This window comes from Bidens hawaiensis, unplaced genomic scaffold (assembly GCF_021521415.1).
Source record: "Bidens hawaiensis isolate Kalapana, Puna unplaced genomic scaffold, B.hawaiensis_p1.1 tig00034252_1, whole genome shotgun sequence".
In the NCBI taxonomy this organism is placed as follows: domain Eukaryota; kingdom Viridiplantae; phylum Streptophyta; class Magnoliopsida; order Asterales; family Asteraceae; genus Bidens; species Bidens hawaiensis.
The window spans coordinates 140,695-156,965 of record NW_027495921.1 but is presented as its reverse complement, the minus strand read 5'-3'; the positions used below and the strand labels follow the sequence as shown (position 1 = coordinate 156,965).

Sequence of the window (16,271 nt, the reverse complement as noted above, 5' to 3'; positions counted from 1 at the left end):
TCAAGTCAGGTCTAGAACATCAAAAGCAGTATGGACGGTTAAAATCCCGGCCTAGGAAGACTCATTCTGGTAGGTATTGAAGGTGGTTCCAAACGCCGTTACAAAATCAACTTTGGTTCCAACGTTTGGCTTTTAAAGTTGTACGTAATAGACTTTCTTCCTTTATGTAACATCATATACAATTTGAATTTGGCCACCTTTTTATTAAGGTATCTTTATATATTTCTTTCAACAAGTCATTAACTTTTTTAACTTAATATTGAAAACAATAAAGGAAAGGAAAAAAGAAAAGTACACTAATTTGTACAGGTCTTACTTTTATAAACCTGGATGCATTATCAAATTTTGTTTCAAACCCTAACTCTTACAAAAATTGTTCATTCATAAGAACAATCACTTTTTAAATATATTTAAATGACAATGCCCTTTTCAAATTAATTTTACCTCTATAGCAGTGAAATGTCTGTAACCATTTCATATGTCTACTTTATATATATATATGCGTTATCATCTTCTTAGAATATAGAAACCAAAGTAGAGCATCTTTCTTATAATATAGAAACCAAACTATTTTGTACTTTATTTATATGTGAAACTTTTGTCACACATCTACGGGTTAAACTAAAAAATCTCAAAAGCTTCGAGTTTTATTACAAATCTTGAAAAGCCTACATGGTTTATTCATACTGAAGAAAAAAAAGAAAAGAAAAAAAACCATAATGTTATCATTTACCAGTAGAAGCGTACTTAAAGTTCTGAAGCAGCCTCTCTATCTAAGAACCATGTGAGGCCGCCTTCTGGCGAAACCTTTTGCACGGGCAAAGGGTAATAATCATTTGCATGTTTACCCAACGCCACCTTAATTGCGTCAGCTGCATCTTGTCCTGTCACCACCATTGCAATCTCGGACGCAGAGTTTATCAAAGGGAAAGTGAATGTGATCCTATGAGGTGGCGGTTTTGGTGAATCTGTTATGAAAGTCACCCATTTTTTCTTCTCAAACCTTTGGAAATGCCAACAAAAGAGTGATGCAACATGGCCATCTGGACCCATCCCAACTAGCATCAAATCGAATTTAGCAAACCCCATGGTTGGTGATATTTTTAGCGTATTGTTTGCTACCAAATGTTTTAGTCGTTGCTCGTATTCTTCTGCTGCTTCCTTAGGTGATAATTTTTCTTTGATCGGGTAGATGTTAGATTCGGGTATAGATACCTAACATTCATATATGAAAAATTAGTAACAATTTTGTTAACTATTGTGTAAATTTGAACCACAAGCAATTCCATATTTGTCTTTAAATTATTAAAACATATCTAACTTTAAAATTTGAAATTAATATGACTTTTAACTGTTTTTATATCCATCCGACTAGTAGCAATGAACATATTTTCGGTAAGCGTAAAATTAAACTTACATAAAAGAGGAAGTTTTGAATTTTCATCATTTTGTCAAATTTTACATATTGACTAGAAGGTGTGTTTGGACTGTTTTATAGCTGATGTATATTATTCAACATCAATGAATTCAAAGATTTTGAATTCCACTAAAACAACTTCAAAGCATGATAAAATGTCAAGACAACGATAGCATGGATTTCAATGTTTAATCTTGAAAGTTGAAGCTAAATTTACCTTACTAAGAAACCCGTCATAAGCGAGTTTGTAGTTGGAATCTGAATGATTGAGAGGAACAACCCGTTCATCAAGGAAGAAAATCAACCACTTCGACCAATCGATGGAATTAATGTAAGGAGGCTCTGTTAATTTCCTATCAAAGTTAAACTCAAATTCATTAACAACGATTGCAATATTCATACTTTCATCCAGCAACCAAGTGAGTACAAAATTAAATATTACCTGAGAGTGTCAATCAAAGTACCACCAGAAAGCACGACAGAGAAAGTACCATTAGCGGCAATGCATTTAGCAGAAAGATGGAGGATATAGATTGCAAGAGCGACTGCGACTTGTTCCTCAGATTCGAATTTCTGAATAGTTGGTGGTGCCATTGTTTATCAATCAAACGATATGGATTTGAGATGACAACTTTGACATACATCTACCACTATTTATAGCAAGAGTCCAAGAGAGAGACATTTTTGAATAGTCATTATATCGGATCTATTTCAAATATTACTATATTTTTTTCTATATGAACCTCTCTTTTATAGTTTGTACATATAAGTTTTAATGGATGGTACTTTTTATATTAATAGTTCAACTAACTTATTTATTGATTATACTTTCAGTAAATTATATTCAGCATATTATATTTAATACCAAAGAAACAAATATATGCATTCAAAGAGACTTGCCTTATGATTATATCACACATCTTTAAAGCAATACGGTGTTGATAGCTTGTTGTAAAACGACGACTTATTAGCTACATCTAATATGCAAAGTATACAAATATAAGAACATGGATTTTAGAGTTTATGAAGAGAAAGATGAATGGAAGAACTCATTCTATTTAGGTGTGTCTAATATCAAATACACGAGTCACTATTTATAGGGCTAGAACATTACTACAACATAATGGTGCCATAAATCACATTTATACTAATATCGATAACCACAATAAATAAATATTCATAGCAGTACATATTTAATTATACAAATTTCAAATAATTTTTTATTGATAAACAATAAAATTCAATTGCAATTTACTTCAATAAGCAGCAAAGACGATTATAATACAAATCAATAACTCATGTACTTGAATAACATGCTTTTTGTTTCTTTTATCACAAAGTGGTTTGGATGGGACACATCCTCGGTTGTCCTCATACGAACCAAATCTCTTTTTTTAATCATCAATATACGTGATGTCAGCTTCGTTTGTGGATGCTCCGATTGTGCACGTTGTAATACATGTGAAATTGTGAATATACTTAATTACTTATTATACGCAAGATTATTGTGAGGACAAGATAATTGCAAAAAAAAAAAACGTTTAGCTTTGTGACAAGCATTTCATATTTTTAGATTTTATAATTTTTGCATACGTATATTTATGTCTTGTGAACAAAAATTATATATATATATATGAGATGTTTCATGCGAGAAGTGATATTATAGTGAGAAGTGTGAGATGAGAATCTGAACCGTTGATTGTGTTTAATCAATGGTCCGCAAAAGAAATGGCAAATTCGTAAATACAAACACATGTTTATGATATATTTTTAACTAAAAGGAGTGCAAATGTCTTTTGTGATGTAACCTTCATTAAGCTAGACATTAATGCATTTAGCGGCTTCATATTTTTATGCTTAATCAATTGTCGTAGTGTCATATATGATTTTTACTATTTTATTTCTTATATTAAAATTTTGGAAATAAAATTATGATATTTTTTTTTTTGAGAATTTGTGGTAGCGTAAGTTGATTATTTGTTTTTAGGATTTGCAAATAAAACACATAAATTCTACAACATTATGATATATATTATGGTTTTCTTCATATATTACCTACATACACGTCAAAATTATAAACATACAAGTACATGTAGGCGATTTTGTGAAAGTTTGGTTACCTATTGAATTCAAATTCGTATGTGTTGATGGAATAAATGTTTGTATAAATAGTGTATTGTGTGGGTGATTTACGTTTGATTCATGTTTCTTCACGCTTTAACATATTTTTTAGTTTAAATATTGGGAGTAGTTTAAATACTATGTAGGATTTGTGTAGCTTTATATTTGTTTCCCATGGAAGTTGCTAGCACTTAAAATCGCCCTACACTATAGTATGCAACCTGTGTAAATTTTATTTTGTGTTGTGTAGGTTCATATATGTATTGTGTAGGTGGTATCACGAATATGTATATGAAAATTTTATAATTGAAGGTTATTAGAATGATCCGCTATTATTATATGTAGTTTAATGTAAAAAAATGAGTTTATTTTGTACTGTATAAATGATATTTCGAATTGTGTATGTGTAAACTTTATTGTCTGTAGCTTCATGTATGTACTGTGCAGGTAGTATTTCGAATTGTGGACGTGTAAACTTTATTGTCTATAGCTTCATGTATTTACTGTGTGGGTGGTATTTCGAATTGTATACGTGTAAATTTTTTCGTGTGTAAGTTCATATATGTACTGTGTAGGTGGTATTTCGAACTTTGCACGTGTAAATTTTATAATATGTAGGATCATTTATGTGTTGTGTAGGTTCATTTATGTGTTGTGTAGATGGCATTCCGAATTGTGTATGCGTAATTTTTATCTTCTGTAGTATATGTATTGTGTAGGTGGCATTTTAAATTGTGTATGTGTAAATTTTAGTGTGTATAGGTTCATATATATACGGGTATGTGATATCTCGAATTGTATATGTGTAAATTTTTATCGTGTGTAGGATCATTTATATAATATGTAGGTGATTTTACAAATTCGGTATAAAGTTGAAAATCTTTCTAGATTTGGTTAAATTCGAAATATTATGACGAACGAATTAATCATAGATTAAAAAAAAGAACAATTTAAAACAAACTGTAGTTTGTTACTTGGCTATATTTGTTGATAGATTGGTATTAGAAATACATCGACTGTTTCATGGTAAATGGAACCAGTTATATTATAAAAATAATTAAATAAAAAAATGTGTAACTTATCCTAAATATTTGTTACTTGCCATATACAGAAATAATTTTTGTACTAAAATACCCCTTTTATTAATATAAATCATAAATTAAAGAAAAATTATGATTGGTTGTAACGACTTCTCGCATTTCTCGTAATAAGAAAAACTTCCGAAATGAACCTGATCTTATATATTTATAGAAAAGTTAACGTACAAATGAAATTAATGTGTTAATTATGAGAATCAAGTAGAGTAATTATATACACAAGTAGAGGGTAATTAGGTAATTACTCTGTGATATAATTACATAATTACTCTATTTTTGTATATAATTACTCTATTTGATTATCAGAATTAGCACGTTAATTTCATTTGTATTTGATCCAAACTCTTCTTAAAGAGAAAACTTAAAAACTCATAAAAAAATTATTTTAACTTTTTTATAAAACCTTTTTTGTAGTTTTCTATTTTTTTCCCATTATTCTTATATGTTGTTATTGTTCCAAACAAAAAAAAAAACCTCGTCGGTAACCTCGTCGGTGTAGTGCACATGTGTAATAGTGTGCATTGCATATATACAAACGTGTTGTATTGCATAGAATACAACACTATTGCACGTATTTGGTACACACTATTGTATATATATATATGCAATATAAGACTAATACGCACATCTAATACATATTGCTACGTATGTGTAATACAACATGTGCACCACATCGACTTTTATTTTTTATTTTTTTACATATAATACAACACTACTTCACATATACAACACAAAAATATTGAATATATGAAATTTAACACTATTGAACATAAAAATACATAGTAATATACAGGTGTAACACAACAGTACCGCACAGTAATACGCTTGTGCATTATAACGTTTTTTTTGTTTTTTTTATTTTTTTCGAGTGAATGGTAACAAAATATAAGAATAATAGCAAAAACGGAAATTTGAAAATATTTTTTATTTTTAATTAAACCTCTCCCTATATATATATATATATATATATATATATATATATATATATATAGGGAAAGTATAAAATGTAAACCCATTTGAGTTGTGAAAACTCGTGAAAACCCTATGTAACATCGTTTTTTTTTGTTTTTTACACATGTAATATATGTTGTTACATTTAATACAAAACATCAAAAAATAAAAAAAAATGTTTTGCTATACTTTTTACAATTTTTTACTAATTTTTATATATGTTTTCAGGAGATAGAAAAAATTATATTTACCTTTGCATTTTTTATTAACTTTAATTGTGGAACACAAGATTTAATCTTTAATTAAAAACATTTGGTTGAGAATGAGTTTCTAGAGTTTTCACAACTTAAGTGGTCCACAACTTAAGTTTTTATATATATATATATATATGGGAGATTTCAAATGAGAACCCCTTTGAGTTTTAAGAAAGAACTCAGTGTAACGGGTTTTTTTTTCGAATTTTTTTTACACATGCGTAATATATGTAAGTTACATACACGTAAAAAAATTACAGAATTTTTTACACGCCGAGTCGACTTATTACACATGTGTAACGATCGTAAAAATTAGTGTAATCACTTACAACTTTATTCTCTCTCATACTTTGACTTTTTAGTCAGATTTAATCTCAACCACACAATCCAATCCATTTAATAAAATGTGTGGCTAAGAATTGAGTTATTAAGTTCTTAAAACTCAACATGATTCTCAAAATATCCCTCCCCTATATATATATATATATGTAAAAGGGTTAAAATAAAAATACATAGTTTTGCAGTAAGAGTAGGAAGGACATAAAATTTAGAGTTAGAAAACTATGTGAGCCTATTTAGGGAAATATGTAGACTAAATCCTAGATCCAAGGAAACTATTTGGTATTTTGAAACTACTAATCTTAACCATTAGATCATAGATCCAAGAGCCTAGATCTATTCTTACTCTTCCTAGAAAACTATCTCTTTTTACTATAACCCACCCTTTTATATATATATATATATATATAGTTTGCAACGTTCTGTTGCATCATTGGTTGTATATATTGCTTCATGTATTGTGCCCATCGCTTCCACTCTATCGTCTCTTAAAATTGTTTCTAGTGCTGAGTTTCGTCACTTGTGTGTTGTTTCAAATAGCTACACCTTGCCATTGTCGCAACAAACCTTCAACATGTCGTGCGTGGGTTTGATTTCAGCCGAAGCGATGACGGCTGTCTATGGCAAGGGTGGAAGGTGATGATTGTTTACAAATCATTTATAGAAACCCTAATTTAGTTTTTTAACTTTTATATTTGGGGGTTTTTACTTAGTTCCACGAATCCCTTGGTGGATAAGTCCGACTACTCAACAGCAGTGTAGAATTTTCTTTCTCACATTGAATGATTAAATTAACATCTAGCTAGCAATGACGTTGCTTATGGTTGCAGTTTTCCTAAATCGGTGAAATTGATGTACAATTAAAAAAATTATTATTTTCATTTCAGAGCTTCAACCAAATTACTGTTGCCAACTCCGATGTTGGTGGCGATGATGTGGTGGTAGTAGTGGTCTGGTGATCGTGCGGGGCCATGCGGTTTCCAGCGGCATTTTTGGAGTGAAATCGTTTTTGACGATTGTGTTTTGATATACATCTGACTACATACCATTTTTGATTTGTGGACGTTTTTATCAGATTTGGGGGTAAAGTTAGGGATTTTGATTGGTATCGACATTATTGCCAGTCACCTATCGTTGCTGGGTTTGTATTTGGAAGCGGTGGTGGTGTAGTGGTGGTAGTTGTCTGTTGTGGTGGGCGATTGCCGATGATCAAACGTGTTCTGTTGTTTATATGGGAAGTACGTGTTTGTTAATGTTGTTTGTTCCTGAGAAGTGGACATGCTATGCATTTTTGGCACTTTACAAGTTTGTATATTAAATGACATAAACCATTAATAAATGTCTACAAATCTTTATTTTGAAGGTGGTTTGTTGAATCTATGATTATGATGAACTACATAATGAATCTGTTGGCTTTTATGATATGATAGGAAGTCAATCAATAAAAATAGAAAGGTATGATAATTTGATGGTTTTTGTAGTCTCATCTAAACTAAATGATTTTGTTTTCCTTCGTGGGTCTGAATTAAGTGGTTATGAAGTTCACATTGAAGAGTTTTGGTTCATGAACGTGGTTTCATTTTATGTTATTTATTAACCAACATGTTTTCGTCGTGAAATTTACTTGCATTTTAACCTTGAAGAATATTTGAGTCAACATCGTGCATTAAAACTTAACAATGTCTTAGATGAATTTGAAGAAACTAACTCAACGCCATCGTATATTGCAATGGTTTATTATACTAAAATAAATATGTCAAGGTCGAATGATGCACTCACAAGAGTGTTATTTTTGTTCGGGCGAAAATGGGGTTTGGCGGGAAAGGCTTTGGGTTGGGATGGGTTTGACTTGGATTGCGCCGCAACGCTTGCAGGTCAAGATTCTAGTTATCTAATATAAATTGTTCATATATGATTAATTTTTGTTCTTGCTCTCTCTCACACACACATACTGGGACACATTATTTTTCAAACCATTTTTATGCTGAGAGCTGTGATGACCACATAAAATCATTGGCGAAAGATGGCTTAGGCCCGGGGAGCCGCTGCCCCCTTTTTTTCGAAGTAGTGTAAATTTACCCGTTTTTTGTTTGAAATTTTTTATACGTAGTGTAAATTTATCTGTTTTCATTCTAAAGTTTTATGCTTAAACAAAATTATAAGCATACCTTTAAATTTTTAAGAAAATCTACAAATGTCATTAACTTGTGGTTACGGAGACGAGATGTTGTCGGACAAGTTGTAGTTCTTCATAAATCAACTGTATTATACCTATAATTAGTTCGTATTAACCTAAAAATCACTATTTTGGGGGTAAAACCCAATAAAAAGGAGTAACTTTACTTTTTCTTGAAGGTGACAAGCGGGGAGATGCACTCGATGCCGGAGGCGGCTCATGATGCTAGGCAGTGGAAATTGATGGTCGGTGGTGAAATTCATCAGAGAAGTGGGTTGTGTTCAAAAGAGATCGAGTGTAAGAGAAAGAAATTAAATGGAGGATGCGAATACTCGCTAATAGAATTAGGGTTATCTGCTTCCTATGGCTCAACATGCCGTTGGCATAGGGCGGCTTAATATGACGCCTTACATTTAGTGTTTAATAAAATAATTAAATATTTGTAGTTCTATTTTACCAACAACATGCCGTATGGACAAACTTCACAAGTGACGAAGACCAATGTTAATAAATAAACGACAAGAAAAAACAAAAAACCTAACCTATAACGATGACAAGTCATGGTAAATTAACATATTACGATGACATGTCTTCAGAGAAAAGTGGTAGAAGATCTCAAAGTTCAAACACCTCTATGTCAATAACATGTTGCCTTAAGTTACCAGTGCCGACAACATAATGAAGTTGCTATAGGGTTGAGGTATCACAATGGTTTTCTTATAGTAATTTAATAATTTATGCACGTGCATGTGAGCATATAATTAGCGAAAAATCAAACATTATTCAAATTTCTGAGTGAGAAAACGAAAGCCACTTCACCTACCTCATATATAATTATTATTTTAAAATAGTAGTCCAACTATAATTAACCCACTCGCTATCAAACCTGCATTTAAATCAACGAGCATGTGTCATTTTTCTTATTTTGATGAGGTGATAAGATGTTAAATAAGAGATTAGGGGTTCAAACTCATAGAGTGCAAATATTTAGTCGTCAAAGAACTAAAAAAAATAAAATTCAACAAATACGTGCCAAACAATTGAACATGTAACAAATAACCAACAATATTGAAAATCATGAAGCTTAAAATACTTAACACAACCAAATTGTGCATGAAGTGGGTGTTACAACTTAAATAGGGGATTAACTATAAGGTTTTAAAATATAAGAAATAATTTATAGGAGTGTTCATATACAACCCTAAAATGAAACAAGAATTCAGGGTTTTTTCGAATTTTATTGTTACAAAGCAAAATCACGAATATGTTTGAGTCATTTTCATCAATTAGTATGCTTTATTAGTTACTATCCTAGCATATATATATTTTTTGGGTACATCGGGCATACGCAGCAGAGCGACGAGACCCGGGAGCGGAGCGGATTCCCCACCGACGGGTCTTTATATTTATACTCTTTAATATCCCGTTCTCGATATCTATCAATGTTAATCCATTAAGTCTATCTTCATATTTTATACTCTTTTAGTTAGATCTTTTTAGATAATAGTATGGACAGACTGCCTTTAACCTTTCATTTAAATTACCTTTTTAAGATTTTGTTTGAAAAACAAATTATATATAAATTACATATATATTTTTTTCAAAATTACAAGCTCTGTACGACTACACACCTCACACATAACCAAAAAATGGCCCTAGCCTTGCTTTAATTTACTTACCCTAGAGCGGCACCGTTTATATATATCAATGGGAGTTACGGATAAATAAACTACAAGAGACAATTAAGTTAAGGATCATAAAATATAATAATTACAGTTTAAGAAACAAAGGCGGGCTTAAAATTTGGAGGAGTCGCTGTGTGTGTTTGATGGTGGTTATGGGGGGGAAGACACGTTTGGGGGTTGGATTGTGCTAGAGGGTTGGTGGCTAGAGGCTGGAGGTTAGAGGTTGGTTGTTGGGAATCTAGGTTGGCTGTCACCGATGGGGATGACAATTAAATTATAATAGTTGTATAATAAATGTTACATTCATTAAAGCTTAAAAGTACGAGATATAATAATATTATTAATAATCTACCTATTTTTAATGTTACATTCATTAAAAATAACTGTGAACACTTGTCATCCGTTAGTTAATTCTTACAACTTTTTTTCTCTAAAACTAAAATACCCTAATATATATAATAGATCAATAATTATTTATTTTTCTTTTGTACTATATTTATATTATTTCTATATATTTTTATAATATAAATATTAACATATAATTCTACTACGTATTTTAAAATACTTGGTGAATTTTCAAAGTTAACAACAAATCATGTTCTCAAATATTGGAAAAATTATAATTTCAAATGTTATGTTCACATATTGTACTATGTATATCGTAGAAGATTGTAAAGAAAAACAAAACTCTATGCTTTCATTTTACAAAGTAATTTTTTAATCATTATATTATAAATAATGCTTAAAATTCAATCATTTTTTTAAATCAATCAATTTATCTATTATTATTGTTATTATTATTGTAAATTGTCATATAAATTATAAATATATGCTTTAAATTTATCAATTTATTTTTTTGGTTAATTTAGTAAACTGTATATATTTTAAAATGTAAGGATAGTATATACGAATCACTTTCAGACATAACAAAGTTTATCATACTTAATTTTTTAGTTTTTTTTTATCAAGGATCGTTTTGGTTTTTTTTTTGAAACTTAAAATTGATTTTATGGGTAAAAATTTGATAAATAGATTGTTTGATTTACAGGTCAAAAATATAAATTTTGAGTATTTTTAAAAGTTTGAGAATTCAAATAGATTTATCGTCAAATTTGTTATGGGTTCAAAGTGTTGAAAATATCAAAAGTATGAAAGTTAGAATTTTAAACATGATTCGGGCTTCAAATTTAATTTTAAGGGCATTTTTTAATATAATCAAAAGGTTTGGGATTTGGCAAACTGACTATTTTTCCCTCGACTATTAAAATTTAAGAAAAGAATGCGAACACTTTTGACATACCACCCCTGTGCCTATCAATACTTCTAACTTTTTTCAAATTTGAAATATTTATGTCAGCATTAACTTTTCCTTCAATGGTGATCAGAACGTTGTATGGGAAGCATGTAATGCAAAACTATGCTCAAATGAAACAAAATTTGAAATACTTCTAACTTTTGACATGCCACCCCTGTGCCTATGAATACTTCTAACTTTTTTCAAATTTGAAATATTTATGTCAGCATTAACTTTTCCTTCAATGGTGATCAGAACGTTGTATGAGAAGCATGTAATGCAAAACTATGCTCAAATGAAACAAAATATTCACAAAATTGAATAGGTTGATATGTTATTTTTTATGTTGTCATTATGACAAAGTCGAAAAGTCTTCTGAAACTTATCAAAATCTTTTTCATGGTGTAGTTCAGAAAAACATAGTTCTTGAAGGACATTGGTTGTTACAATTTAATGTTCTCCTTTCCTTTGATGGATGGTAAATTGATAAATAAACCAATAAAGGTAACACTCCTTTTGTATTTAGGCTGAGTGGTTAAAACTACTATCGTTTGAGAAGTCTTATTTCTGAAATTGGTTCATAACCAAAATTCTTTCAATTATACATATATGACACTGAGAATGAAACTTTCAATAGAAAGAAACATTCTCGGGTACGTTTTTGAACGAGAATATTTTTTATTTAGTTCATTTTAAAAAATAATTTTGTGATATAAATAAATTCAATTTATGTACACATAGTATAGATACAAACATAGATGTAATACATTTTTTCATATGCGCTATGTACTTATTTGCTTTACTTGTAATTTTATAATTTGAATTATCCCGTGTGTGACACGGGCTCTGAAACTAGTAATAGTAGTATAATAATAAAATTTAGTATGCAAAATGAAGAAACTAATTTATAAACAAAGCCGGCCCTAGGGGCTGGGCGGTCGACGGCCCCGACTTGACATTCGGCTAAGCTTAAAATTAAAAAAAAGATAAAATTATATGTATGTTTATGAAAAATAATATGTATATTTGATGTTTAAAATCAGTTAAATAACAACTAGCTTGGTCAAGTGGTAAAAGGGTATGACTCCCAACCCAAAGGTTGTTGGTTCTAGTCTTACTTGAGACATGCTTAAGTTTTTTTTATGCTTAAAACTTGTTTTTATACAAAAAATTTTTACATAACCCAAATCATAACCATGTATGTCCATTTAAAAATTAAACTGTTTAAATCCAACAAAATACTTCTTTTATCTAAGGCCCAAAATATTTTTCGCATTCGGCCCAAACTATTTTAACAATTCTCGGAGACGACCCTGTTTATAAACGCGATACATATTGTAAGTTGATATAGGTTAGGGGGACGAGGAACTCCGTGGCAAACTTTAAACCCATGTGGTAACACCGCCATCACTTATGTGAGTACGTATGGCATCAAACTCATGTGATCAACCTTTGCTACTTAACAACTTATGTTTAATTTAATTTAAATAAAAAAAATACAAAAAGTTCTAGGGTGTTTGTGAGTAGCTGGTGCTAGTGATTTTATGGTTTGTGAGGTATTTCAGGGTAAAAATAAAGTGACAGTGCAGGATTGGCTAATACATGGATGGTATCCATGAATGTCCCTCTCCCTTATGAAACATATTCGAAAAAAATTGAACACAAAGAAATACCCGTTAATGTTCACTGACGAAGATAGATCATTGATACAGAAACGAAAGAAATGAAAACAAGAAGTAATTCAAACTAATTTGTCCACGAGCATATGAAGCCATAATAACAAACAACTCATGCTTTTCACCTTCAGCCCCCCTCCAGAATGAAAACTAATAAATTCAAACTTAAACTTTGTAACTATCCAGACATATAACCGCTCAGGATAAGGAACACTAACAATTAGGACTTTTCCTATAACATTTTCCCACGTGTTAATTGTTTTTTAGCCAACTCCCAAAGCTTCAACACAATAGTTGAATTTTGGAACATGAAGCACCATAGTCAACGATCAACATATCAAGAAGTTATCCTCTGATTTTACTTGTTACACCATAATGTCTTTTAAATTAACCATATTTCAAATAAAAGGCAACTTTGTACAACCTCTTGGTTGCCACAAAACATCATAGTATCATCAAGGTACACATCTAAAGTATTTACAAATCCTTTAAGCCACAATGCTTCCTTAACTGTTTCTGTTAAGGCTATGTATTCAGCATCGGTTGATGATAAAGCCACCACCTTTTGCAATTGGGCTTTCCAACTAACTATATTTCCCGTTACTCAATGCATATCCGGTTATGTAACTTTTATCAAGATCCTTTCATAATCAGAATCAACAAACCCAATGACCAAATTACCTATATAGTGTCATAATTCTGTCCAAAAACCAAACCAAAAGACTTAGTAACCTAGGTACCTAAGTATCCACTTGACAACTTCCCAATGCACCTTTCATAGTTTAGACAAGAACCTACTTGCCATACTAACAACATAGTCAATGTGTGGACTTGTGTAGACTATTAAAATCGTCACTACAAAACTCAAGACCCTTGTTTGTCTTGAGTTTCTACTAATAATTTTTATTTTGGTCAAAAATTGACAATGGTAATTTCGTAACCAAATTAGTAATCGGGACTTGGTGCTTATATGAAATGAACGTAAAAGTGCTTGAACACAAGGATTTGTTGCGAGAAAAAAACCCGTTATCCTTAGGATAACAAGCAAAAAACCCCGGGTGGTGAAAACTATCACCACCAGTTTATTAATAACTAAGGTGATTATAATTGTGGAGCTCAAGCTTGATCGTGATTACAGAGAATGCGAGTACTAGTAAGTTCTCGAGTGCTAGAGTGTGTGTTATGATCCGGTTTTGAGCTCTATTATACAAAAATAAAAAGATAACAATATGGTCTATAATTAAGGAAACTGCAGAATTATTCCAATTAGCCGTTAGCCCTTCAATCAGCACGTTTCCTTTCTTGTCACGCTTTATTAACTGAAAGTGCGAGTCTTTGGGAGATCACAATAACAATCTTTGACCTGGTAAACATAGAAAGAAGCAAAAAATCTTGTTATATATATAATGTAATTAGGATACCGGTTACCTCTGAGGATACCGCATCCTGGAGTTGTTCTGAATATAACGTTTGCTGAGGATACTGAAAATCCGTGCCCTAACAATTGTCCCCAAATTTTAACAGCTGTAGATAGGAATTTCAAATCTTGCGTGGTGGATTTTTAATGCACGTGTCAGTCGTTTTGATTACTCGCCAAACCCTAAGCCGTCCTTATAATTACCCGGATAAATAACCTTTCTATCCGTCTTTACTTTTATCAAGGTAAACTCTTTCTTCTTATTCTTTATATTCTGGAAATCATGAGTCCGAAGCTTCATGATTCTGGTATTGAGGATTTCGTTTCCCAAAATCTTCTTGCCAACCCTATGAACGAGATATGTACGTTCAATAATAATGATATTGCGAGGTTACAATCCCGAGGCTGCTTCCCTTCGGGAACCGTCTTCCGACTCTTCGATCCAGCTGCCTTATCCGATCTTGTCTCTAAGACCTGGATTTGTTTTCCTTTTTTTCCGTTCAAGATCGGCTTTACTTACCCCTTTCCAGCTTTTACCACGGAGTTTTTCATCAGAACTGGGCTTAGTTTTGTCCAACCCATGCCGATGGTTTGGAGGACATTGTTTGTTCTGGAGAGAATAATTGCCAATCATGCTCTAGATCTTACCCTTTCTAAGCTTGCCTCCGTCTATGACCTTCGTAGCCACGGCTCCTCAAGAAACTTTCTCAAAACAAGATCTGGTCAGAATCCACTAGTTTTGAAAAACACCCAGAACAATGACCAATGGAAGAAGCAATTCTTCTTTGCTAGGAGAGACTCGCTTCCGAACCCTAAAAACCTTCCATACCTTTGGGTGACCAAAAGTAGGATACGTTGTCTTGAAACTGTATGTTGTTATTCTTGTGACTGACATGCTTTTATATTGTCTTATCGTAGTCTTGAAGTTCTTTGAAATCGCTCCTCCTGGCAAAGAAACTGAGAACAAGCTAAATTCTTTCTACCTCATAGACGAGGAAGAGAGAGCGTTTCTTTTTCAGTCTGGTCTCCAAGAATCATCTCTGTCCGTGAGCTCCGTTATGTCTGGTAAGGGACATTGAAATGTTAGTATAAATATTTTAAGGATTAGAGATAATGACCTGTACACTTGTAGGTAAATTTGCTTTAGCCTTTGCTTTGGATGACATTGATAGCATGGTCTCTACTCGTAGTACCAAGAAAAAAGAAGCCGCCCCTGCCTCCTTACCAAAACCTGAGAGCAGTCGCGCCAAGGGATCCAAAAAGAGGAAAACCCAGGAAGCATCCGATTCTTCTCCGACCTGCAATCTAGAGTTTAACAAGGTATTCCTCCTGCCAGTATCCTCATATTTTCGAAATAATATATGCTGAGGAAAGTTTATTTTGGATAGAGTTTGGAACAGTTATCCTCCTGCTTTAATGATCTTTATTGTGAGCTTCTTGATTCCAACACAGCTGAGATGCTAAAGATTGCAATTGTCAAAACCAATCTTCTTGACAAGCAGACCAAGGAAATTGAGGAGTTGAAGCAGGAACTCTCGATGGCCAAGAAGGAACTCGTCCACCAAGAAGCGGATCGTCTGGCTCAGATCCAAGAGGTTACTGAGGGTGCGAAGAGGTCTGCGGCTATTTCCATCTTCCAGTCTCGGATTAAGATGGTTAAAGAGGCGAAGGATGCTAGTCTGGACACTCCTTTCTGGGATGTAGCTGGTTGGGAGAAGATACTGGTTGAGCTTGGTGGCGAGGATGCAGAGGATGCTGGTCCTAGTGGCGTGGAGAAGGTTGTGGATGTGGCGATCAAGGGAGCGGCGAAGGCGGTTGGTGGCGAGGTGCAATTGGGCAATGAT

At 32.1% G+C, this 16,271-nt stretch overlaps 1 protein-coding gene across 1 annotated transcript; it reads right to left on the bottom strand.

The window, feature by feature from the left end:
• Positions 1-747: 747 nt before the first annotated feature.
• LOC143585975 (putative 6-phosphogluconolactonase 4, chloroplastic) lies at positions 748-2,103 on the bottom strand. Its single transcript, XM_077067632.1, has 3 exons — positions 1,860-2,103; positions 1,635-1,770; positions 748-1,215 (listed from the first exon to the last, which is right to left on the bottom strand). Exons 1-3 carry the CDS (start codon positions 2,009-2,011, stop codon positions 748-750), a joined length of 756 nt encoding a protein of 251 aa, XP_076923747.1. The 5' UTR covers positions 2,012-2,103.
• Between the last annotated feature and the right edge of the window lie 14,168 nt (positions 2,104-16,271).